Genomic DNA, 26,973 nt, shown 5'->3' with positions numbered 1-26,973 from the left:
GATATTAGACCACAAAGGAAACCCCACCTGCCTGCTTCACTTCTATGCCTGAGGACACTTTTTTTTTTTTCTTAAAAGGCACCACTCCCCTATGTAAGACAATGTTGACAGCCTTTCAGAAAGGCAAGCTGCCCTCTGAAAGCCTGTGCAAACTCTCTACTGAGTAATACTGAAGCTTAACTTCAGAAATTAGCTCTTACTGGCCTTCATAAAAGACAACCTCTACAACTGTGTTTTTCTGTGCTTTTTAGGTGATCTCCACTTTTCTCTTTCCTTTAAATGGTCCTATCTAGCCAAATCACTGAATTCTTAACATGAAAGAAAAATCGTTGTCTGGCAACCTCTAGAAAATATCAAAGCTTTCTCTAGAAAAAATAACAGGCGAATGCAACTCATAAGTTACCAAATCCATGTTAGGAGGAATCAGCTATCTTGCAGGATATCTAAACTAAACTAATTCCAGTCACTGCATAAAATCTTACAGCACTACCAGAGGCAGATTCTGAACCAGGAGAAGAAGGAGTTTTTAATCATTCCTCTCAGCCAAAAGCCCCTGGAAAAATTTAAATTTCCTTGCCATAGCTCAGACATAGCTCCAGAGCAGAAAGAATGATGGGAAAATTAAATCCACACATTAGACTAAAGTGTTTCCCTGCTCCAGGAAGATGTGTTACATCCACAGCAGAATAACAAGCAATTGGTCACTGTGCAACACAGGACAGGATAGAGATTCTGAATTAGTATTGAGCCAGGGTGGTCCTTCTGCTAAGAAGCAAAACAACATTTCACAGATTTTTTTTATAATGAGACACAAGATTTGTATCCACCTGCAGGTCAGATCTCTAATGAGATTCACTTTCTGGTCTGTAAGTCACAATGAAATGACTAGAACTCTCCAGTAGTCAATATATTACCTCCTCAGTCATGGACCTTCCAAACATCAAATGTAAAGTGCACAGCAAAACACCCTCATGCTTTCTTTTATCAGCACTGATACTGTCACCCACAGAGCCATTGAAGTGTGGAACTGCTGTGTGACCAAAAGAGGATGCTGCAGAAGCTGGGATAGTAGTGCCAGAGGGTCTCTGTGTATTTGAAAATAAAAATGCTCCACTTGCCAGAAATCTTCACTAAAGAAATAAATAAATGATGTTACTCAAAATCTTGAGACCAAAATCTTCTTTGCCAGTAAGAGTTTGTTGCAAAATAAAATGAGACAAAAAACCACAAGCATTTTGCCATAAGCAAAAACCCCAAGCTTGAAGCAGGTCATGTGCCTGTGGTTGTATGAACAAGTATAGGACTTTGTGTTAGAGGGCTGTTGGCTCTCCTAGTGCTTCAGACTGATTAGTTTAGGCAAAAATACAAAATAATTCAATAGGATGCTGAATTCAAGCTCATCTTAATCCTTATCTTTCCTAATTTTCGAGTGATTTAATAATGTTCTATCACACTGTGTTAAAGGACTCTGAATGCCACACTCTTTTACTGAACCCAAGTATTGTCTCTTATTCATACGTAGCCTGCAACCACTTTGATAATAGCACTTAAATAACTCATCATGCATCAGCACAAAGGCCTCACATGATCCACTTTGGAGTCACAGAGTCACAGAGGACAACCTGCTGCTTTGCAACGGGCCTGGTGCCTGGGCCATCAGGACCCAACTACGTTGCCTGACATACTCCTAAAAAGTCATGAATTTTTCCAGGCTCAGATGCTCAGCAGCTTTAGTCTTCCCCTCAATCTGACACACAAGTGTCAAAGTCTGAACAGGGAAGGGAGCAAGATCAGATATCTTTGAGCAGGGAAAGAAGAAGTATTATTATAACCCTAAAAAAGACTATTTTAAGGTTTTACCTTAGAAAATTCTGCCTCTTTCCATCTCAGTATATCATGATGTATCCTAAAGCTCCTAGGTATGACTGACTCACAGAAAGGGAAAGACAGGCTACCTAAAATGTTTTGAAATATTTAATGTTGTAACTGTCAAAAATAGCTGCTTTAACCACTATTCCATAAAGCCAAGTGAGGAGAAAGGAAAAAGAAGCTGTTTAACTTTTAAATAGTGTTTGTTTTTTTTTTCCCCCCATAGCTGTGTGGTCCTGTGCTGCATATTTCTACTGTTAGCTGAAATAAGAAATGCTGAAATACAAAATAAGCTACACTATTTCCAGCCACGCTAAAAATACCTGGAAACCAAAACCTACCAAGCAACACTGTTCTCAGTAAATTCAGATGAAGATTAAAATCAGATTCAGCTTTTGGGAATTTTACTCACATGAAATCTCCAAAGCTAACAAAGTTTACTCATTGTCATATATTCTACTCAAAACCATGGAAATGGTGAAACTTAATGAAAAAGACAACTCAAGATCTACCTTACAGAAAAAAAAAACAACCAAAAAAAAAAAACCAAACAAAGAAACAAACAAAAAAACAACCAACCAAACAAAACCCAGTAAAAAACCACAAACCACCTGGTACTAGAAACACAGAGATTCCTCTCCAAATTAAATATGAGGTGCTTTAAATGTAAGATATTACTAGAGTCCACATAGTTTTTCACACAGCTAACAAAGTTGCAGAAATAAAGTAAAATGTTAAAGTCAGTTTTTGTTTTCCTAATTTTAGTAACTATGGGTATAAGATCTCTCAGACACTTGGGAAGTAATCCAGTCTTCGTTCACCTACAGGAATCAAAATAATTAGAAGAATACTAAGGGAAAATAGTAATAATAATAATGATGATGGTTTTTCAATGTTGTATCTTTTTAAAAGCAAGAGATCCTAAAGCTCTGAGGTATTCTAAAGTTTTCTCTTGTCTGCCTCCCCCTTTGTTTCTTTTAAGCTTACACAAAAAGAATTCCATTTGAGGAGGTAGGATGGTTTCCCTTGCTCTAAAACCTGTTAACTGCATGAACTTTTTGACCTTGATGTACAGAACATGCATTCTTCAGTTTCAGTCTTATTTGATGTCTTTTAGTGCCTCCACAGAGGCCTTATGCAAAAGAAAACTAAACATCTCCAAGCTACCAGGAGGAAAAAAAGTCTGCTTGGGATAAACAAGGTGCCAATGGTACCTTTGAGGTTTTCTCAAAGTGAGAAGGCCATAGCTCATAATAACTGAAACAGAGAACTTTCACTCCAGAGCCATCAGAAATTTAATATCACAGCATTAACTATTCATTATGAGGATATATGCAACAACTCAATAAATGATGAAACAACTTCTCAGGATACCAAACTAAGAATACTGGAAAAAACATTCTCGTATACAGATCAGCCACTGACTTACAAGTCTGTTGCTGAAGAACAAAATGATCTCAGCTCACTGAAGACTATATGTCTAAGGTCTCATAACCATTTTTCCCAGCTTATGAGAAACAGGCTTCTAATTTTTCTCTTTTCCTCTCCTATATTCCTCTGTCTCTCCATTGATTCTCGTCTCAGATGTCAGCCTCAGAATAAAGAAGTCTGTAATAAAAATGACACTGAGAGCTAGATGATTCAGATCACATCATATGTATCATGGAATATGTGCACTAAAAAGCTGCATTTTATCACATCAAGAGATTATGGTTGTCATAGGCAAGTACAGCACAGAAGATCACTTTTCTAGGAAGCAATATCTTATAGTAATAATGCTGTTATAGGTGTTGAGACAAGTTTTTATGTATTACGAGTTGACAAGCAAGGTGAGAAGATGCTTAAAATTAAGTGCAGTTAGAAGTCTTGCAGAGTCAAAGCTTTATCGTGCCTCCAGGCATTCTTAGAGCTGTAATTATTTGTATTTCTCTTTAGTAATCTAATAGAAACCTAGTAAGTATAGAATAAAAGATATAGATTTGCTTGTAACACAATAAAGTCAAGAATTAATTGATATTTTGTTCCAAGTATAGGAGAAATGACCTTTCTGATTATTCACAGCACATTTTTTTTTCTTCCTAAGGTAGGAATAGCTCAATGAAGCTACATTTATGGTTGATGTGCTTATTAATATAGGAGTCCCCTGAGGATATTTATTCACAGACAGGGTTGCTCTTCAGAATTCTGTCTTCTTATTTAAGAAACAAAATATCCAGAGACCTCCTGCATTGTTTGTACCATAGTCTTGTACTTATAGCAGATATTGGGGTGGTTGAAGTTTCCTATGAGGACCAATCATGCAATTTCTTCCTCAAGGCCTCACATAGTTCATAGGCTGGATATTAGGAGGAAGTTCTTCACAGAGAGAGTGATTTGCCATTGGAATGGGCTGCCCAGGGAGGTGATAGAGTTGCCGTCCCTGGAGATGTTCGAGAAAAGTCTGGATGAGGCACTTAGTGCCATGGTCTAGTTGATTGGATAGGGCTTGGTGTTGGGTTAGACTGAATGATCCTTGAGGTCTCTTCCAACCTGGCTGATTCTATGATTCTATGATGCCTGATCAGATGGACACCCACCGCAACATTGCCCATATTCGTCTCTAGTCCTGACCCATAAGCCTTGACTGGCTCACAGATCCTGTGACAGAGCTGTCTGCATTCCTACTGTCTTGTTGCATAATAGGCAACTTCTTGTCTCATCATTTTGATGTGATCCTCTTAAAAAGCCACTACCCAGCCATTGCAGCACGTGTCTAAGATCTCAGTGAAATTAGAGCTCTGTAACTGCTCGCAGGCATCTAGTTCCTTTACTTGGTCCCCATGCTGTCTATAGTTCCTCTGGAGTTACTGGGTTAATTCTCAGCAGCAATATCTCTGCAAAAAATGTCCAGTCCCAGTCTCTCAAACTTATATACTGTATATTTGCTCTTCTTCTGGGTATACCTAGGTAACTAGCACTGAAACAGAGTGGCCACATGAGCCTTCCTATGCACCAGTACAATGGTCCTGCACTTACAAAAATGTATCTGTTGCATGTTAATGTGTGCAGGTTCCAGCTGAACTGTGTTTTCCCAAAGGGGTTTTAACAGATGCAAGCCTCTTCTGCCTCTGCCTTTTCACCATCTTTTGCATTTTTGCGTGGGTCTTGGAACATAATATTTGAAAAGAAATTTTAGAATCCCTTAGACAAATTTCTGGTTGCTCTACAGAATTAGACAAAAGGCTGCAGCTAGTCAAGCCACTGTGGTTTGCCAAAGCCCTATTTAATGGCTGAGTTATAAAAGTGGACTTGCAGGTGGATTCCAAGCCACTAGCAGTTGTAAAGTGCTATTTAATGTCATTGTTTCACTGGAAAAATGAACCACTTGGTTTAAAACTGGAAGCACATGTCTGCCTGACTCACTGAGCACAACTTGCAATGTTGTAGTCCATTTTCAAAAGACTTTCTCATCTGTAACAACAGGATTGCTCTGAAATCATCTGATTATAGCCTGCTATACTTGACCTGAAAAGGGAAGTACACCATGATACAACACATAAAGAAAAACATAGTATAATCAGGAAGAATCTTACAAATAGTTTATTTTCTCTGTGTATGAATTAAAAGTATAAATAGATGAAATGTTAGCACTCGCTCAAAATTATTTATTTTGTCCACCACAGTCACAGAGAAAGAAGGTTTGTCTTCCTCTTTTCAAGAGTGTTTTACGTATTGGGCAGTCTGTTATTGCATCTGTTTTCTGGACCTTTGATTATTCTTGCAGCTCTCCTCTGTGGAAAGAATGTTCAGAGTTTATCTTACTCTCTCAGAGCTATTTGAAGTAGAAGTAAAACTTCAGTTTGCTATGGCCTTTTCACCCATTCCCATTGTATCACAGAAGAGAATCCAGTTTTTGACCAGGACTTTTGGACTCCATGATTCATTAAATAGATTTGCTAGAGCTTCAGAATGAGAATTTGGAGATGTGATACTTCTATTTCTGATCTTGACCATGATGCTTTTTATCTCCAACTCTCTGCTTTCTCTGTCAAACCTCCACATGCAAGACAGTACATAAGCACCAGGCATTACAAAGTACATTTTCTAGCTGTTTGCCCAAGCTATCATCGTAGTCAAGAACTCCAGGTTACACATCAAAGTCTCTGTTCAAATTCTAAAGGACTATCTGGTATATGCACAGAATCATGACAAATAACTGAAATATAACAGTCTGATGGGTTGTCACAGGCTGTTTGTCCGGTCAGGCTGCTGGCAAAACTTGCATTTTCAGTTGCAAAGGATTTCTGAAAAATATTGCAGAGATGCAAGTTAGAATCATAGAATCAGTCAGGGTTGGAAGGGACCACAAGGATCATCTAGTTCCAACCCCCCTGCCATGGGCAGGGACACCTCACACTACATCAGGCTGGCCAGAGCCTCATCCAGCCTGGCCTTAAACACCTCCAGGGATGGGGCCTCAACCACCTCCCTAGACAACCCATTCCAGGCTCTCACCACTTTCATGGGGAAGAACTTCTTCCTCACTTCCAGCCTGAATCTCCCCAATTCCAGCTTTATTCCATCCCCCCTACTCCTATCACTCCCTGATATCCTAAAAAGTCCCTCCCCAGCTTTCTTGTAGCCCCCTTCAGATATTGAAAGGCCACAATAAGGTCACCTCGGAGCCTTCTCTTCTCCAGACTGAACAGCCCCAACTCTTTCAGTCTGTCCTCATAGGAGAGGTGCTCCAGCCCTCTGATCATTCTGGTGGCCCTTCTCTGGACACCTTCCAGCATGTCCATATCCCTCTTGTAATAGGGGCTCCAGAACTGGACACAATACTCCAGGTGGGGTCTCACCAGAGCTGAGTAGAGGGGCAGAATCACCTCCCTTGACCTGCTGGCCACACTTCTCTTGATGCAGCCCAGGATCTGGTTGGCTTTCTGGGCTGCAAGTGCACACTGACAGCTCATGTTGAGCTTCTTGTCCACAAGCACCCCCAAGTCCTTCTCCCCAGTTCTGGGCCTGCACTGTTAATGATCTATCCAAAGTTAGTTGAGATGGAGATGAAGATGTGTATTGAACTTGCTCTAACAGTAGCTGGTAATTTTTTGTTTGTTACAAGAGGCAAGGGCAGGGAATCAATTAATTCATTCAGAAAAGGAATCGATTACTCCCCTAAGCATTTGTTTACCCTTGTAAAGAGCAGTCTATAGAGTTGGAAGCTTCACAAGGACTTTGGGGGAAAAAAAAGAACTTCTGGTTGCATTTTAATTGCTTGTCTACTTATATGTTTAGGATGTTTGCATCCTCTGTTTTCTTTTAAGTTAAGAGTCCAAAGTCCTTAAGGACTTTAAAAGATAATTGCTCATTATCAGGGGACTATACTGTCTAAAGAAATTGCCTGTATTTTTTCCTCTCTATTGCCCCCTCCATCCTTAATATCCAATTCATTTTAAATAGAGAAAGTTCTACACAGAAAATGTTTAAACTTTCCAAAGGCTTTTTACAACCTCCTTCACAAGAAGATATGGAAGAAACCTGGTATCCAGCACAGGGGAAAGTCAGAGACAGTTTAAAACTTAAGCAAGCAAGAATTAGACATAAACAACCATTCCTCAGCATTGGCAGAGGTTAATACTAGAGCGGCCTCAGGACCAGCCTGAGGACTGGACTAAGAACATGCTGCTTCCCCCTAGGAACAGCTAAAATATTGTCTCAGGTTTAATATATTTTTGTTATTGCTGTTAGGCTATGTTTTCTGCTGTTTCACAGTCTCACAGTATATCAGAGGTTGGAAGGGACCTCAAGAGATCATTAGGTCCAACCCCCCCTGCCAGAGCAGGATCACTTAGGGTACTCTGCACAGGAACGCATCCAGGTGAGTTTTGAAAGTCTCCAGAGAAGGAGACTCCACAAGCTCCCTGGGTAGCCTGTTCCAGCGCTCTATCACCCTCACTGTAAAGAAATTTCTCTTCATGTTGAGGTGAAATCTTCTATGTTCAAGTTTGAATCCATTGTTCCTTGTCCTATCACTGTGAACCACTGAAAAGAGCCTGGCCCCCTCCACTTGACACCCACCCCTCAGATATTTATAGACATTGATCAGATCCCCTCTCAGTCGTCTCTTCTCAGCTCTCTTCAGGACCAAGTGAGCATTAATGTTAATGCAGGAAAAGACTGAGGCTTATCCCAAGGCAGGGAGGGGTGTGTGTGTGTGGGGGGGAATCTATTTGCTACTTCATCTGTTCTGTTAAAATGCAGCATAAATGATTTGTCCAAAGATCAGACAAAATGTGTCACACACGGAAATCAGCTCTCCTGAATTGGAAGACATCCACTTAATCATTTGGAACATCCTTCTTCTCAGCAGGAGAAAGCAATGAACAGCAATAATCTACTGGCTGCCCACTGTATCTTTCTGTACTGTGGATATTTGTAATTCTCCCATTACTGCTGCAATGACAGCTCATGCCACTGTATCTCACACCAGTTCTATAAGGATCCTTCACTCCACACCTCAAGACATTACCCTTTGTATAGAGATTTTCTTCCTCCTCCACTGCAGTTCACAGAAACTCATCAACCAAGGTCTGCAAGATTATATACTAAAGAGGTGTTTAACAGTGCTTAAAGCAAACCTAGAGGTGACAGCTATGAAAAATGAAGTCATTTGCAGCCAACCTACACAGGCACTCCTGTCACTGCTAGCTAGAAGGCAGGGAGCTCCCTCAAGGACAGGACTCTAGCAGGAGAGCCCAAAGCTTTGTCATGCTGGATTAGCTAACCTTCAGCTAAATAGATTTGTACTTCCCAAACTCTGTTGGGATTGCTTATTACAAAATGGAACGAGTTTAGTGCTTATTTTGTTGAAATATACATTTATCTTTCTTATTTCTGTCTTCAGGGTGAGCGGTTCTCCAACTTTCCTGTTTAAGGAGTTTACATGCAAACAGAGGAAAGTTCACAACTTCAACCAATTATAAGTAGAACTTGGCCATTCCCAATGAGAGGAGACTGAGTCAGGAAGTGTTACAAGTCCACGGAAAGCAGTGCTTGGTAATTGTTGTTCACTTATACACATCTAATCTTCAACACAGTTTAGCATTTTAGGAAGGCTGCTGTATGTATCTAATTCAGGAATAAACATTACAACTGCGTTCCTGTACTTCTTGCAACACTGTATTTCATAATGTTATTTCAACCCTGCAGAACATAGCAGGTTTTTCATGAAATATTAAATAGCACCACGTACAAAGCAATTAATAAGCCACAGAACAACAAAGCTGAAACATTCACATATTTAAAATAAAAACTAAAAGAAAAAGCATAATTTATTCATTTAAAATAGGTTATATTTACTATAATAAAGTTTAGACTTATTTATTTTGTTCTTCCAAATTACAGCATCAAAAAAACAAAACCAAAAACAAACCCACAACTTTTTCAGCTCCTGTCTTTCTGCATTTACCTAATGCTCTGTGAAGCAGAAACTATTGGGCAATGTAAACTTGAAGACTATTAGCAAATGCACTGCAACAGACACTTACTGCTTTCCTCTTCTATAGAGTAAAATCTCTTTCTGCTGCCCTGGCTATAAAGATACTTTTGCTGCAAGAATGGTGGATACGAATGTTGACGTATTTTGCTATTCTGTATTTTTTCCCAACAGTTGTTGCAATGCATGCTTTGCATTATTTTGTGCTTGTTCTTTATGTTGTCTGATAATTTTTCATGTTCCACTAGAAATTTCCTGCTTTGCCTTTTATATGCATTACCTTTAAACACTTTCTCCACAGCTGTCACTTTCCAATGTAATTTCCTCCAAAAGGAATCAATCATAAGGGAATTAAATGCTCTGGAGCCTTTACCCAAGCCAGGATGATGATGGTTATTTCTGTGTTCCCAGTTCTCATTGGCCTGAGTAAGCCCAGTTTCTTTCAATCACTTTTCTGCCTTGATGGGCAGGTACAATGAATACAGCTGCATGACTGTAGTTTTGGCACAATCCTTAGTTTTGGAAGGACATTTATGTTCAGTGACAGGAGCTACAAGTCATGAAAAAGTGAAACAGTCTAATCACCATGAGCAAAGTGCAGCTACTCTAACAGTATAACCCCAAGCATTGCATGTGATCCTGCACACTTCTTCAGTATCTTGACTTGTGTTTGTTCAAAACTCTTCCCTGTCACTGGCTCCACCATGTTTTATTAACCATGTTTTATTTTTCAGACAAGTGGCATTTATTGGCATGCAGGAAGACAAATTCAGAATTCAACTTGGTAGCAATATCCTGGGCAGCTCTACTACTGTAATTAAAACTCATGAGCATTTCATACTTTCATTCATCTCTTTCCAGAAGGAAATTACAGCTGGGAAGATTAAACTCAATGGTTTCAAGGAGTAACTTGCTAAAATAACCATGAAACTGAAGGATGGGGGTTGGAACTAGATGATCCTTGTGGTCCCTTCCAACCCTGACTGATTCTATGATTCTACGCAAAGATTTTCTGGGGACATTGCTAATTCATTTTTCAGAGAACCAAAAATTAACAAAATCCCCTCTCCCCCATACTTCTTTTCTCTGTTGTATCAGCATGAGTTCCTTTCTTGTAAAAATAACTTCTTGTGGGAACAACACTCAAGGCTTAACTTCAGCTTTACAATGGCTAAACACTGCAGATGAGAACAGTGAAACTATTTAACATGCTCCCTAATATTTTTCCTTAACATTTATGAAGAAAGGGAAGCACTGTATCTCACAGAAATAGAAGACTTGGCTTCCTGTAGATGCTTGGCCTGGCTTTAAATGTGGAAACATATGCCTAAAGACACTGCACAAAACAGAGAGCAGATTGCTAATACATAAACCTTGGAGGCCTAATAGCTTGCATGTCTCTGGTGTAGTTGCATAACTCTGGGGAAACCAGTTTTAAGTTGCTACCAGTAATGGCATAGGTATGGAGAAGAGTCCTTCTATACACCACTGTATCGAAACAGATGAGAAGTTGAATCAGTTGGAATGTGCTGCCCAGGGAGGTGGTGGAGTCACCGTCCCTGGAAGTGTTCAAAAAAGGATTGGACGTGGGACTTGAAGCCGTGGTTTAGTTAGTCATGAGGTGCTGGGTGATAGGTTGGACTCTGAGGTCTTTTCCAACCTTGTTGATTCTATGATTCTATGATTCTCACCCCAGTGGACAAGACATTAATTTTCCAAGTATCCAGGCAGGAATGCAGAGTCCGTTTATGCTGATGGTTTTTTTTGGTTGGTTGGTTTGGTGGTTTTTTTTGCTTTTTTTTTGCCTTTTTTTTTTTGTAGTCTTTGTTTGTTTTGCCTTTACAAAGGAAGATTCCTATGGCTGTTTCCACACCTGCTTATCACCTGCCACTCAAAGTCATTCATTCTCTTTACAATGAAGGTGTTTGAATTGCCCTGAATTCTTGAGTTCTCAAGAGAAAATTCTTACATACTACTTACCAGTTATGATAACAAAGATTTGTGATGTGATCCATTTATGTAGAATTCAGTTGGTAGAATTTTCATCAGCTCTTGTTATACTAGCCCTACCAAAAAAAAACAGTGATGAAAGCAGCAGTTTTTAATCACAGAATTGTATCAAAGCCCAGCAAAATTCCTACCTCTTATTACCTGATGATGTGTTTCATGAGTAAGATAAATTAGCCTTTCACTTTCTCTCTCTCTCTCTGAAAAGGAAGCAAAGTAAAAATAAAAAAAAATAAAAATCAACCTGTATACTAGATGTTACTCTGCCTTTTTACATATACAGAAGTTTCCCCCAGGCTACAAGGGATTATTAATTTTAATCAAAGAGCATACAAAGCACACATCCTGACTTTCAAACAGAGCACTGAGAGAAGAATAATCAATTAGCTACCATTATAGGTAGAGGAGTTTGTGAACACAAGGGAAAAGCTGACTGAACTTCTCATGACAAAAAATAGACTGAAAAAAATCCAATTAGTGATCATGTTAGAAAGTGACAGTTTCTTGCTATTAACCTGTCAAAAACTAAATTTAGTGCAATTTCAAAACCTCTGTTAGACAAGCTTTATATTTTTAGTCAAATACCTTAATAGGTTGACTCCTTTATTAAGCTATTAGCTTTTATCGTTGCTGATCTCATACTAAAAAAAAAAAAAAATCAGAAAGAAACTTGCTATCCTTTCAGCATTCACTCACAGCAAGAAGCATTCCTTTTCTTAATAAAGGACTAAATAAAGGACTCTTAATAAATTCCTTTTCTTAATAAAAAGGACTACTGTCAAGAATGACAAAAGCAGATTTAGTACTGGTTTCACCTGTCAGCTTTTTAAGAGCAGAACACAGAACATCTGAACAAATATTTTAAATCCTCAGTAAATCAATGAGACAATATGACTAATCAGTAGGGACAGCCTAGCTCATATACCTACCTGGCAATGGTGTGAACATTTCTTTGGCAGAGGATTAATTAGCATACTTTTTTTTTCCTATAGCTTTGCACTGCACAGGTCATGTTCATGTTACCTCTTTTAAATTGCTGTTTCCTCACTCTGGTAAATTGTCACTACGTGAAAAGAACCAACAATCTGGATGAAACCTTCTTAAAAAGTGAGAGTTTTCTGCCTACATGGCCATGAAAAAATGCAATTGGAACTTCACTGTAGTAAAAACATTTGTACATGCAGCAGTTAGCTCTGCATTAACACAACCCTCTTTCTTACAGGAAAGCTCCAGTTCAATAGAGCAGCATTTCTCCATCCATTTTGCTTTCTGAAAAGAAAAACAACAAACCAAAAGGAACTAAAACAAAACCCTACAGCAACCCCCCTAAAAAAAAAACAAACAACCAACCAACCAAAAACCATAAAGCATGTTGCATCTATCCTTTCAAAGCAGGAAGGGAAAACAGGCTGCTTTGTTGAATGCAAACCTTGAATGTAACACCTTCCTTTGCCTTATCACTCCAAGAAGTGTTGCCTTCCATCCTCCCACTCTGAAGCTCAGATGTTTAGGCACATAGCTTATAATTGTTATTGAAAAGTATTTTATTTTCATTAGAAATTGTGAAAAAATAAGCCTTAAACAGAAAACAATCTATGAAAAACCTCTCAGTCACTATGGCTTCTTAAAGCCTTCGCTTGCCTGCCTCATTTGTTGGTGCAAAATTCCAAAATACTCCAAACCCTGCTCCAGCTCCTCCCTGACTTTCTAGCTCTATCCTTTACCGTTATCTTGCTCCAAGGACTGAAACAAAATAGAGTGACTTGTATTTTTCATACCATTCTGTAGCATTATGAGAGAAGCAGTCAAAAGGGCATCAAGAAGTCAACGTGCAGCTTAAAACACTTGTGTTACATCCACATTATTTCAGGACAGCACTAGGGAGGAGGTAAATCAGTGTACATTTCATGTGAAGAAAAACTGTAACAAGACAAAGTATCTGATGAAAAATAGAAACGTGACATACTACTCTAATATTTAATGTGGAGAACAAGCCTACAGAGATAGTATGGGCAGTGTCTTTTGTTCACTCAATTTCTCCTTGGTCTTTCCTCCTGTAACTTTAATTCTTTTTTCCCTGTTACAGATGATGGACAGCCTCAGACGGATTATTTTCTAGCAACATCCACAAACAAGTTCTTTGCCTACTTTCTAGGCAGCTGTTAAAAAGAGAAAGCTGCAATTGGGGTAAAGTAGAGCTTTTGAAAGCTGTGCATTTGGCAAGGGTAAAGATGAGAATGGGAGCACGTGTCACAGGTCAGCTCTGGCATGTGGAGAACAAATGCAGTTGACAGAATGCGATCTTTCAAAACCACTCAGGAAGACTTTGACATTAATTTATAGTACATACTATTCTCTGTACAGCTCAGTAAATCTCACCTCTGACAGTAAAGAAATCCTTCAATCCTAACCTCTGAGCTTTGCAAACTGGGAACAAGGGAGTTCTTTTTTTCCCAAAGCAGCCATCTACTAACCAAGGACCTTTTTTTTTTTTTTTTTTTTAATCCAGAAAATAAAGACTAGACAAGATACATTCAATTATTTATAGTGAGAACAGAGCCTTAGAAAGACCTTCTTAAGCAGACAGGTTAGGTAATTTTATTGCTGTCAGCCAAGACTTTTTTCTTTCAAGTTATTGTTTAATATGGCTTTATAAATGTTTACATTTTGTAGCTATGTTCAGAAAGTTTATTCATTTATAAGCTTGGGCTTATGTTTTATACCTCTGGCACTAGAAATTAATGTGCTTCCCATCTGTTTCACCTATTTAAATGAACTCTTCTGTGTTTTTGAGAAGGTTATTGACACTGACTGCAAACACACAAAAAGAACCTTCAAGGTGTGTCAGGTCCTGAGAGATAATCCTTCAGTTAGCTCTACAGGCTAAGTGAACAAAAGAAGGAAAGTTCTCGTATTAAGGACTGAAATACAAAGAGGTTTGTGCATAGTCACAAAACAAACCTGTTGCTGTTGTACTGAATCCACTTCTAATGCTATCTTAATCAATGCCTCCCGTGTTCTATTTATGCCTATTGTTCAGGAGTTGTCTACCAGTAAATACTGGTATCAGGTGTAGGACTAGCTTTTTCATAGCAATTTGCCAGAAGTATAGCTTGGAATTATCCTTTAGCACAACTTTCTTATAAAATATATCAGCTTCTTTTTTTTTAATTACTTCAAAACAATGTAAAAGATACATTTTTGTTATAAAAGGCTAAACTTCCTTCTTTGCTTTATGGAACAATGAAAGAAAATTCAAAAGCACTCTTGTTTTAGGAAGCTTCCTAAAGAGCACATGAGACAAAAGCCCCCCAAAATAGAGGAAGTATAGCTTCATTTCTGTGAACAGTGACAAACCTTTCAAGACTTCCCGTCTCCAAATGCTTCTGAGTCAAAACAGTTAAACATTGATCCAACCCAAAAAAAATTTCTTTTACTTTGAAACACCTCTCTCTCCTCCATCTGCCTTAGCATGTCATCAAGGAGGATCTGTTCCGTCACCTTCCCAGGCACAGAGGTGAGGCTGACAGGTTGGTAGTTTCCAGGGTCCTCCTTTCTACCCTTTTTAAAAATGGGTGTAATGTTTCCTTTCTTCCAGTCACCAGGGACTTCACCTGACTGCCAGGACTTTTCAAATATCATGGAGTGGCTTGGCAACTACATCAGCCAATTTCCTCAGGACTCTGCGATGCATCTCATCAGACCCCAGGGTCTTGTATATCTCCAGGTTCCTCAGATGGTCACGAATCTTGTCTTTGCTTACAATGGGAGAGACATTTTGTCACCCAGGTCTGTCTTGTGGGCCCTGACGAGCAATAGTGATGAACTAGTAACAAAGGAGAGAAGGCTGAGATTCCCTTCGACTTTTTTGCCTCAGTCTGCACTGGCAGCTCCTCTCTTCATGGCTCCCATGTTGATGACCTTGTATTACCATTTAAGGAGGAAATGCAGGCTACAAAACCATAGAATTAATGGAAACCCCTTTGTAATGCATATAATTGAAAAAAAATAAACCCCACCAAAATTCACAAAACTTGTATGTATTCAATTATCAAAGGAGTTATCATTCTGTATTTAAGTTTTATAAGGTTGGTGCTTAGATGCTTTCAGGGAAATAAAATGCTGTAGCCAGGGATTAATAAAACATAGGAGCAGAAAGGGAAATAAAAGTCTCCATTCTTGTATCGCACAATTCAAGTTTATTCCATTCATTCTTGCAACACAAACTTAAAAATACAGTATCATTTAGCATTCTGATGTCTATGAACCATGACAATGATGAACCTAACTGTGCCAAAACAGTTAACAATTGTGAAAAGAGGAAGTCAAATATCAAAATGTACAGAGCACTAATTTTCTTCCATCACTGCGTAGAAAGATGATTGTTTATCCATTTACAAAATATAATTAAGACAAATTCATCTTGAAATTTTGCATGCAACACTGCAATTGCTTGACATAGGACACTCCATTCTTACCAGCCTCTTCTACAAATAATTCAATGTTATGTTCAAGGATAAAGTTCCATTTAACTGTTGTACTTCTTTTGCCATTTGCTCCCCTTATGAAAAAGGAGCAGAGGGTACAAAATCCAAAATATATTTAAGGTTATAACTTATTCAGTACAAATTGCAAAGGAAAAGATTTAAGAACAGAGTAGATTTCCAAGTATATGCAATTCCAGTCAAAGTATTCAAATTCTGTTTATAGAATGTAAAATAATTTACAGATTGGTATTTTCCTCTGGTCAGGACCTACTCAATGAGAAAGGCAGCCATCCATTATTTTTTCCACAATATAACTAACAAAGGGGAATAAGTGAATAAGCCCAGTTTCTAGACAATTAGAAAAGAATAAGCTTTTATTACTACTTTTTTCCTTCTTTCTTATTTTTCTTTTAATCCTGGGCAAAATAATCAATTACCTCTTGTGCAGTGCAAAAAGCAAAAAAGTATTTCTTCTTTGTGATCCAAACATTAAATGCCATCTTTTAACTATCTTGAAAGGCAGCTTGGGTATAAATGACAGCCAAATTAACACTTGTCTCACTGAAGTTTATTTGTATTTTTCCCCTCAAGTGAAGTAAGAAAAAAATAAGATGTCCACATAACTGTAGAAAAAGGGAGGCAAAATTGCCTCAGTGAATCACTGCAAGAGTTACTACAAACATGTTTCTTTAATATGATAATGCTCACTTAAGTGAGAGTTGATGGGCAGGAAAGAATACAGAAGAATAAAAAAAAGAAAAAGAAAAGAAAAACAACAACAAAACCCCAAAACTACTATGGTGAGACAACTTGACACTAATCAACACAAAAAACTTGAATAATCAAGTTTTCCACATAAAAACAGATTGCAGTTTTCTAGACTAATATTTCAATAGCTAAGTATTTAATAGCATAATATGGAGGTAAATTTATGCTGTAGATGGTTAATTTCATAGCTGAATAAAGAGCTAAACCTATGGTCTGTGTTCACACTATTACAATGACATGACAATCCAGCACTGATCAGAGATAAGATTAAAGAGTTCTCTTTTAAATAGTCATTAAAAGCACTGTTCACCAAACATGCTTGTTCTTTTATCAGCAGCTCACTAATTGATTTATCACTCATTTCCAACCCTTCAGCTCTTCCTTGCCTCCCATCTCCAAGAAGCAGAGTAATTGCACTGTACAGTTTATGGCCAGAGCTGATTGTTTTCTCCATTGCCTTTCTTATGGGATGTGTACATGTAATCAGTTTCTGCTCTCATTTTACAGTCTAAATGCAAAGCTTTTTATATCTGAGGCATTCAATCATACTATGCAACATGATTCAAGTAAAACTAAGTCTCCATTGAATGTGAGTAGTTGTCACCAGCCTACCTCTACATATCCTCTCAATTTCAACAGTGATATCAAAATAGTATCAGCTATTTTTGTTTACGAATTCAGCATAAGACATTATGTACATTTTTTTTGTACTGTGTTAACAGAAAATTTGAAATCTCTATTCCAAAGAAAAAGAAGATGCAGTTTGTGGCATACACTTTTCTGTTATAAAAAAACCTGTTACTCAGTTTTGGGTGAAACAGAGTCTAGTGAAAACTTTCAAGATGAAAGCCAAAAGGTCAAACACTCCCAAGGACCATAAGATGTAACAGGAATCCCTACAACTTCATTAAATACTTTCTCATGAATTATTAGCACTGTCATACTTGCTGTTATTGTAAATCTTACCTAAAAGTCAATGGGTAACGTGCAATGATTGCACTGGGAACTTTCAGAACAAGCCCCATGCCTTAATGAAATTTAAAAGATTCAGTCAGCTAACAATGAAAAACACCAATTCCGAGATATGCACAATTAAAAGTTTTTGGTTTCTTTCCTCTAGGAGTTAGAGCAAGACTTCTACTTGCATGTCTTCCTCTTCCTAACATGTGAACTTAGAAAGCTTACATGTATTTCAAAAGTTTACCAGAAAAGTTTAGCAACAATCTTCACCTGATATGAATGTCTAAATAATTAGTGATCATTTTCCACATTTTACTTGATTATCATTGCCTACCAAATTGCCTGTAGCTCTCACATGTGTCTATAAATTTTACGCTGACATGGTAAGTAAAGAACTTCCATCTTACAATCCTTTTGGAAATTACTACACTGACATTTTGAACTCTCTCAATAATAGCTGCTTAGAACATCTGTTCTGGACTAGAACAAACAAGGGAAAGAAAAACCTCCAATTCAAGCATCCAAAAGTACCTCAGCAGATATTCTGGAGTGTAACACCACCATGCCTCAACTGATCTTTACCAGCTTACTCAAGAGTTCAGAAAAACATTAGTGTGACATCCAATTAGTCAATATAAAGAACAGCTCCAATAACTAGTATCAAAAGTCCTCAAAACTGCAACATAAGCATTAAGCAGAAGAAGAATAAAGGTACCCACTGAGAGAGAAAAGCGGCCCAGTTACCCACATTACTACACTAACAGTATGGGACTATTGTCTCCTTCACAATTAGTTTCAGGTCTATAGGGCCGTACATCCATCTAAAGCAACCTTTCAACAGAAAACAGTACTATTCTAAGAGGTTTACAAGTCAAAAATTCAAGATCATGGTCTGTCTTCCTTCTGCCATTTTCACTAGAAATGGGAAGAGATTGTGCACTGAAAAGAAGTCCTAGAGGGACACTGTTCGTAATAGTTTTCAACCCTCTCCAAACATTATCTTTGATACAAGCCCCTAACTAGTCTGATTCATAAACAATTTCCCTCCCCCCAAAGTATTTAGCTGAAGAAGCTGGAAGATGCAAAAAGTGACAGACAGGCAGCAGTGTGAGGCCACAGGAGAGACATTTAAGATATCAGTCCATCCATCACTGAAGAAGAGTTTTGATTGCCTGGTTGTCAGTGGCTTCAAATGCAGTTAGTCCATCTGGGCCTTTCACAGTCTTATCAGCACCCTGTAAAGACAATGAGAAGGATTATCAATTCATAAAGACAGGCTGTACTAGCATTAAGTGTGTCACAATAATTACTTATCTTGGATGATTATATTGAATACCTAGGGCTTTTTAGTGTAGTGCATTTTTTTCATTTAGAAACCAAGCAGGCAAGTTCTCTGTACAAAACTACACAGCACACAGCTAATCAAGTTTCAAACCTTACACTTTTTACAACTAGAAAAAAAAAAATTGCAGAACTTCTGTCACACAGCAAGATGTAAGATCAAAAAAGTATCAATGAATCTTTGATAGGAACAGAAGGATTTTTTGTTGTTTGTTTCCAGCAACTACTTTTTATAAATGCAAGAATTCAGTGTTATACACTTCTATGAAATCTATGGCACAACAAGCTTTTTCACAAGCTAAATTAGACAGATAATGCCTGGAAAGGCTTACTAACAAATCATATTATTTTCTTTCCATATCACAGAAGACTACATCCACCTAGAACTGTGCTTCTCTCCCATTTTGAAAAAAAAAAAATCCATATTGATATATATAAAACCCAAAATTATTCTAAGTCCAAAAGTCATGAGGTTTGTTTTGAATGAGTTATGCATATACATACCAGGCAATAAAACAGAATAGTGAGGCAACAGGAGGATAGAGCATAGAAGAAATGCACCCACAAAACACACTGCAGAATAGTAAGCACAAACACAGCCTTAATGTCAGAATTATGGTAGGAGAAGCAAAGAGTGATCAACTAGTCATGTTTGTTTTAAGCATTGTGTAGTCATACACATAAAAGGGTAAACTCAGATCACGCTGTAAATAGGGTAGTTAAATAAAGGGATAAATGTTATTACAGAACACAGGGCTGACTACAGAGATAAATGTTCCCTGAAAATAGTTATTAGGTTCCAGAATAACTCTTCTTGAGAAGATATGCAAGTCTTGCTTTAAAACGTGTATATTAGCTCAATTCAATGACAGGAAAAAAACTCTGTGTGTACAGAAACACTTTGTCAAGACCATGCATTGCAGAGGATTGTCTTTATGTACAAACTTAATGTAGAATAAATACAAATCTCAATTACATTACAAAGAAGGAAGTGCACAGATTAAATAGTTACTATTAAGGACACTCAATAGTTTTCTAAGACTATAACAGACCTAGACTTTCCAGAGCTGCTTTACTGATACAAGAGTACACACATAAAATCCTACTAAGCTTCCATACCTAATACCATACATCTCTCAGCCCACTGAACTTCTCATCTTAACTGTTCCTAACAACCTAATTAACTGGATCTGACACTATTATGATGTGCTGTCAATGCTACTTTTCATGACACAGAATATTTCCCTCTTTGAACCCTCTATTTTTTACTTGTAAATATTGAATCTGCCATTCTAAGAATTATGGTTTTGCAGTGGTTTCTAAGGCATCACTGCCCATCTTGTGGTCCACTGGCCAAAGTGATCTGGGACTGGAGATGTTCATCTTCCTTGCAGCCACTAGAGATCCTCAGTACAAGACATAGGGGTTTGGTGGCAGTCAGCTGTGGGGCAGGGAAAAAGGGTTCTGCTATCAAGGAAAGAGCCTGGGAAAATACAATTGTCTGGAGAGCTCCATCAAATAATTCAGAGAGGGATACTTAAAATTGCAAGAACTCTTTCCAGGCAGGTAATTTTCTCTAGTATGTTTCAGATAGCAGAAAAAAGGTGTACATTTTGTGTATATGCAATAAATTCAATGCAGTGACAGGAGCAATCATTACATTTACTCTTCTCCTGTCACTGTGTAGTATCCTGGGCCCAAACAGTGGGCAGTATGGTGCAGTATGACTGTTTGTTGGGTATGGATGTGAGCTGAATTGGTCTGTCCCCAGAAGAGGCTAGCTGGTCGTTGTAAACACACACTTTGGGTGAAGCCACTGAAACATATTGCTTTTTAAACACCTGTTTTCACCCTAAAAAAACCCTGAGAAGTTTAAAAAGTATTTGGCAGTTAAAGTCTCAGCTTTACTGGGAGAGAAAGGCAGCCATGATAGCAGTAATGGCTTCTTTTGCAGCTGTTATTTCTACTGCCTGGATAGCAGTCTCAGATTAGAATCCATGTGGAAATCAAAAGGGCTTCAAAGCTGTTCTTTGATGTTAAGATCAGAAAACCTGAAGGACCTCAGACTTGAAGAAAAGTGGAACTAAGCAGTAACTGACCTGCTAGTAGTCATCTCGAATCAGAGTTTTGAGAACTTTAAAAGACACAACTGTCAAGTGAAGAAACTTCAAAGTATAAAGAGAAATTTTAGCTTAGGCATAGGACTGCTTTACACCCTCATGCATATTTGTACTTCAGAAAAGTTACAGACACACAAGACTTGAGTTTCTAAAACATATTTACTAAGTGTAAGATATGAGGTTCATGACAGTTTAAGGAGGATACCATTTAATAACCTCAGTGTTACTAAGTTTGGAGAACAGATCCTTAGCTAGGCAGAAAGAGATTCCTGCCTGCATTTGAAAGAATGAGAAGGAATTAATAAAGGCCAGGCCAAAAGCACTTTAATTTTCAGAAATACAACATTGCCTAGAAAAAAGTTAAATAAGAAGATCATAAAAGTACAATAATTCCATGGTATTCTCTACTTCCCCAAAGTAAAAAGCTACTCATATTTTATGTTTGTGTGACGGTCTTTTCTTAAAATACATACAAATATACATATAAACTCTCTTTCTTTGGCAGGAATGCTTGCCCTCTTAAACCACTGGGAAAAGCAAAAATGTTAAAAAAAAGTTAAACATGCTCTGAAGGCACAATAGCTACTAGGGCACAACTGCAGTTCAGGAAAGAAAAAATAAACAACAAAACAAACTATGAAGGCAGCAGATAAGGGCAATGCAGAGCTGTCACCAAATCCTGTGAAACTGAAGGCACTTAATTAATCTGGTAGCAGACTGGTACCCTAAGGGTAGAATATCTTCCAATATTATGTTTTTTTTAACATTATTAATAGAACTGAAGAGGCGGAAGGGAAGAAAATGAACACCAGATATGGCATTTCTGCTTCACTGAGATCACAATATGCTGCAAGCAACTTTAATCTTTAACATTAAATACTATTTTAGAAAAGTATTTGAAGACTAATAAGAAGGATTATCTAGTGTTAATGTAGTAATAAGACAACAAATCCTACCTTTGAACTTTTAAGCAGGAAGTGCTCTTTAGACCAGAGAAACTTACTACTGTGTATTACAGTAAATTAGAGCAAAACAACATTTCAATCTGAAACTTGATAGAGCACTTTTAGGTGTAACTTTGCAAGCCTACATATGTTTACTCTTCACTCATTATGTATTTCAGTACTTGCAGTCTTTCAATTTTTAAGAATTAATATGATATTGCAGCATTACCTACTGGTAATAGGAAGTTAATTAAGCTTTTTTGGGACACTGATCTGTCATACATGTAGATGCTGTTTATTTTCTAATGTACAGAAAATTTTAAGTATAAACCCTCATATTTTAATTTCCTCCCACCCCCACCCAAGGTATATTTTACAGTTTTAGGAAAAAAAATAATCATCAATTTCAGATCAACACTGGAGATTTAATCCCAGTAGGTTTGGAAGGAACATTTTAAACGTACCAACAAAAACTTTGACTTTCTTCCTTAAGTTTAAATAACCTCACTGTCCATATTTTGCTTTAGTTCATATTGGGGAAATGCTATGGTGAAAACAATTTCATGAACTCAACCTGTCAAAATCATGACAGTAACTGATTATGGCTGATCATTATGATTAGCACAACAGCAGTGCTTGAAAATACTCAATCATTTGTTAATTTCAGCCTTTGGAGTTCTTGAATTGCATCTATGGTTCTCATGGTTTAATAAATCAAGTTGAGGATTGCTCATTCCAAAATTAAAACATCTAAACAACTCATCAGGAAGTCCTCACTGAAATGCTAACTTCAGAGGGAAGTATGTAACAAAGGTCCATTTGAGAACTTAGTTTTGGAAGACTGCATTATCCTTCTGTTATGTGTTTATCACTAACCTTATGTATCCACTGTAATCATGACAGCAAAGTCATACAACTATATCACTATATTTTAAACAAGGCAAGTTGTTTTATCTACACAAAGTAACTGCACTTTGGATACATCAAGTTTTTTGTATTGAAAGAAATGGATAAACTTAAATACTGACAAAATTTATAGTAATATGTCAAGCTACAGTTCAAAATACCTTAATCATAAAACCATAATTCAACAAAATGTTTGGGTTTTTTTTTTTTTTTATTTGTTTTGTGGTTGTTGGGTTTTGTTGTTTGTTTGGGGGTTTTTGTTGTTTTGGTTCTGGGTTTTTCTGGGGGAGGAGTGATGGAGGTTTTTTTGGCTATGCTTCATGAAGAAAAAAATAAACAAAAACCAAGTATTGGGGGTTAAATCCATGCAGCCATTACAACAGGTGAAAACTTGGGAAAAATCCCCCAGACCTAAACAATTGTTAAGTTTAATACCGAACAAACTATTTACCAAAGAGTAAAAGATGTGAAAAAAAACATAAAGTATTGTAATGGAGAGAAAACCACCACTTGTGCCTTTCCAACTAATAGTATAAGGCAAGTGTGGGTATAAGGAATACTACAGGGTTGGCTGAAGAAACTTCAGCTTCATCCTTCCCACTTGTTTCATGTCTCATTCTCAAATTTCAACTGAAATTAATCCATGTCCTACAAAAACACTGTCACAATAGAGCTAGATGAGCAAGCATTTATCCCATGGCAACAAGCAAACACCATCTGCCATTTACAAAGCAACACCACAGAGGCTGTGTGCAGTTAGACAGAGAAACTGAGTTCTATTGTGCATCTACAAAAACTGAAATCAAACCCAGGAAACCACCCTCTGGAACAGGTAGGTCATACTGCAAAACCTTAAAAAAAAAAAAACAACCCAAATTAAAAAAATTCAATTTCATACAGACACTGTGTCATGACAGCATTCAGCTTCCACGTGTGATGAGCATTAGCCAAGAACCTCAAAACAGTCCTTCGAGGGATAAGAGAAACAAACTCTGCTTCATCACAGAGAAGCCTTGTTGAAGGTTATTTGAAATGCCATAAAGCAAACTGCTGCTTCTTAAGGGATGACAGTTGGTGTAATGGGTTCAACTATTAGTATAATCTACAAAAAAGTCTAGTGACATGACATGTACATTATAAACTTTTGTAGAGATTGAACTGCTAAGAGCCAGTATAGGTCCTCCAGATTTTTCAAGTTAAGCTCTTATAAGTGTGAACTGTTTCTCATACGGGCTTGGAAGACATCTTGCTGTGTATCACTACACAACTGTGTGATCACCAGTATCAGCAACAGCCAGGCTGTGATCAGTTTAAGATCAAGTAGCCACTCTTATCATTCTAGTCAGTTTAAGAGCATAGACTCTTTATTAGATGTCTCTATTATTTATAATTATTTATTATCCTCAGAAAGTGAATTATGCACAAATACTTTTAACATTTTTTACTGCTTTCAGTGAAAGATTGTTTAAATGACAGTCTGCAGTCACACTACGTTAAGAACTAAGCAGCTTCCTTCCTTCCCATGAACAAATCTTCCACAGTAAAAGGAAGTTTACAAAAAATCCTAGAGGTCACCTTGACCAAGCTAACTTTTTTTTCATATTTGGTACTTTTCCTAAAGTAATTTGTTTTGCATTTTATGTCTCATTAACATCCAAAACATTTTTTGAACACTCCTCATCTCCGCAACTTGGGAGTCTCACATGAAAAGTTTGTGAACACCCCCACAGTTCATATACTTTAGAAGGCAGTACAGAATATTAGCTTATAACAATTCCATTCCAAATCAACAGCTTCATGTAACACAAGATTTATTTGTATTAAATCTAATCCTAGCAGATGAAGAGGAACAATCTCTTATTCCTTACATAATTTTACCTTGATCAAACTGATACCTGTTTCGTATTTGTGGTATACAAACAAACTAAGGAGATATACACCACTGTGTTCATCAGTTCTCAGAACTTGTGAAAATATGTTAAAGGAGGTTATTGGCTTCTAGTCCAAAAGCTAAAGGGATATTCTATGACAGGCCATGTATGCAAGGTATCAAGTAACAGTAAATGAAGGCAGCTGAAAGTAGGTACGTGTAAAATAATAAAGCTTTCTAGCAGTAAGTAAAGTATTGTATTTACAAAATCAATGAAGAACAGCTTTGAAGAAAATCTTAAATATACTGGCTCATTATTTGCATTTGCAGTTCCACTCTTTACATTCAATATTTGTCCTTCATTTAGAATAAAAATAAAATATACCCCACTCCAAAAATAACTGGGAAAAACACAAAGCTGTCAAACAATCATCAATTTTTAGAACTTAAAATAAGAGCTGAACTACCTGACCTGATGTCCCACATTCTGCTGTTGTTCAAATAAGGGTTGTAAGATAAAAGAGAAAGAACAAATGATGGGATGTGCCTCAGAGTGAGCTGATGAACAAAGCTGCAGTTCATCAGCTAGCCCTCATGAACAGAAATGAGCAGTTTTCATACAACATTTAGCTCTGCATGAAGAAACCAGAAAATACAAGCTTTCCCAAACGGTCCAGCTGTAGTAACATTTTTCTAACCTCATCTCCTAGCCCAAGTTCATATTCTCATAACATTCTGCACTTTGTAAGACTGCTTCATCTTTATGACTGTCATTCAAACTGTACCAAGTACAGAGATCAAGATATTCTCACAAGCTGTGTGAAAATATATGGTTCAGGAAGGTCATTAATGCACTTGCTGACAGAGACTACAATGAACATATAACCCCTACTGGTTGCCAGACAGTTCATGCATGAACTTAAGTTTTGAAGTATCTTATATATTATTTGAGAAACTTATTTAAATTGTAAACCACTTCGAAACAGAAATTGAAAGAAATACAATGTGGTATAAAGGATACCTTTTTTGTAATGTGCATATAATGATCCTAAATGAAGGATCAGTCCTCACAAAAAAAATTAAGCAAGTTGGATGCACCATTATGAATCCTAAATGAACAGTCACAGCATTTCTTCACAGAATGACATAACATTAGACAGGATAGGAGAAGTGAAGAAAAGTGAAATTCATGCAACATTAAGGAAGTAAAGGAAGACTAACTCAGAAGTGACCTATGAAAACATCACACAGCATGAAAACTTTTAGCTAAATGATTTAAGTGAGTTCATATACTGAAAATGTACTGTTAACCGCCTCTTTTCAAAGTGAGATGTAACAAGGAATTCAGACTAATGGCAACAAAATATTGCTTGAATTAACTATTTCTATATCAAATGGATCACCTTTGCAACATGAATCAGAGGGAGAACAGAAACATTAAGCTTATTCTTCCCAGGAAAAAAATATTGACAAGCTCTACCAGAGAGAGGGCTTGTCTTCCTATTCTTACTTCCCTTCACTCTGTCAAACCAGATGAGTTTTCAGTCATCTGGCAAAAGCAGAGGAAAACCACACCCTTGAGCCACTTCATAGTGGAGATTCCATCACATGAAACACTTAAGCAGTTGCCAAAGCTAAATCCCACTTCTCCCCTTCTGCTGAAGGAATGCATTTTTTTTCCTGATTTGATGTTAATTTCTCTCTAGCTAGAACTCACATGACTGTTAGTGGTCACTATTACTTGCAAGAGTCCTGAAACTCTTCCTTCTCCATAATCAGAATATCCTCTCTGATCTAGCAACATAAACTTGGTTTGATGTTTTGAACTTATCTGGAGCATCACCTTATTGAAAAAAAAAATAATCATAATACACACTTTGCTAATGGATAACTTATTGCAAACATTTGTATCTCACCTTTGACAGAAGCAATTTCACACAGGAAACATGGCCCTCATAGACTGCTGATAGGAGTGGTGTGATATTATGTTTGTCTGGAGCCTGTAAATTGAGACACAGTTAATTGAACCACAAGCTCACACAGAGTTAACAGACTTCACTTAACTTTTAAACTTTGTTTTGTAAGGATTTAAGAATATTATCCAGAAATGCATTCCTTCAGATTTTTTTACTCTCTTTTATAAGGGAAAGTCATTGTTTAAAAAACAGTCAGATAACTGCAAAATTTTTCTTCCATAAGACTTCTAGGTATCCCAAAGTCTATC

General features: G+C 37.3%; 1 protein-coding gene across 1 annotated transcript in view; it reads right to left on the bottom strand.

Moving 5' to 3' along the window:
• Positions 1-15,560: 15,560 nt before the first annotated feature.
• Positions 15,561-26,973, bottom strand: part of MTPN (myotrophin) — a 33,994-nt gene continuing 22,581 nt past the window's right edge. Inside the window, exons 3-4 of the mRNA XM_054386529.1 lie at positions 26,666-26,749; positions 15,561-18,803 (exon numbers count right to left, since the gene is read on the bottom strand). Coding sequence (XP_054242504.1) covers positions 18,717-18,803; positions 26,666-26,749 — 171 coding nt within the window. The 3' untranslated portion in view covers positions 15,561-18,716. The remainder of the gene's footprint in view (positions 18,804-26,665; positions 26,750-26,973) is intronic.

This window comes from Indicator indicator, chromosome 14 (genome assembly GCF_027791375.1).
Source record: "Indicator indicator isolate 239-I01 chromosome 14, UM_Iind_1.1, whole genome shotgun sequence".
NCBI lineage: Eukaryota > Metazoa > Chordata > Aves > Piciformes > Indicatoridae > Indicator > Indicator indicator.
Note: the sequence above shows the minus strand (reverse complement) of the source record. Positions and strands in the feature narration are given on the sequence as shown.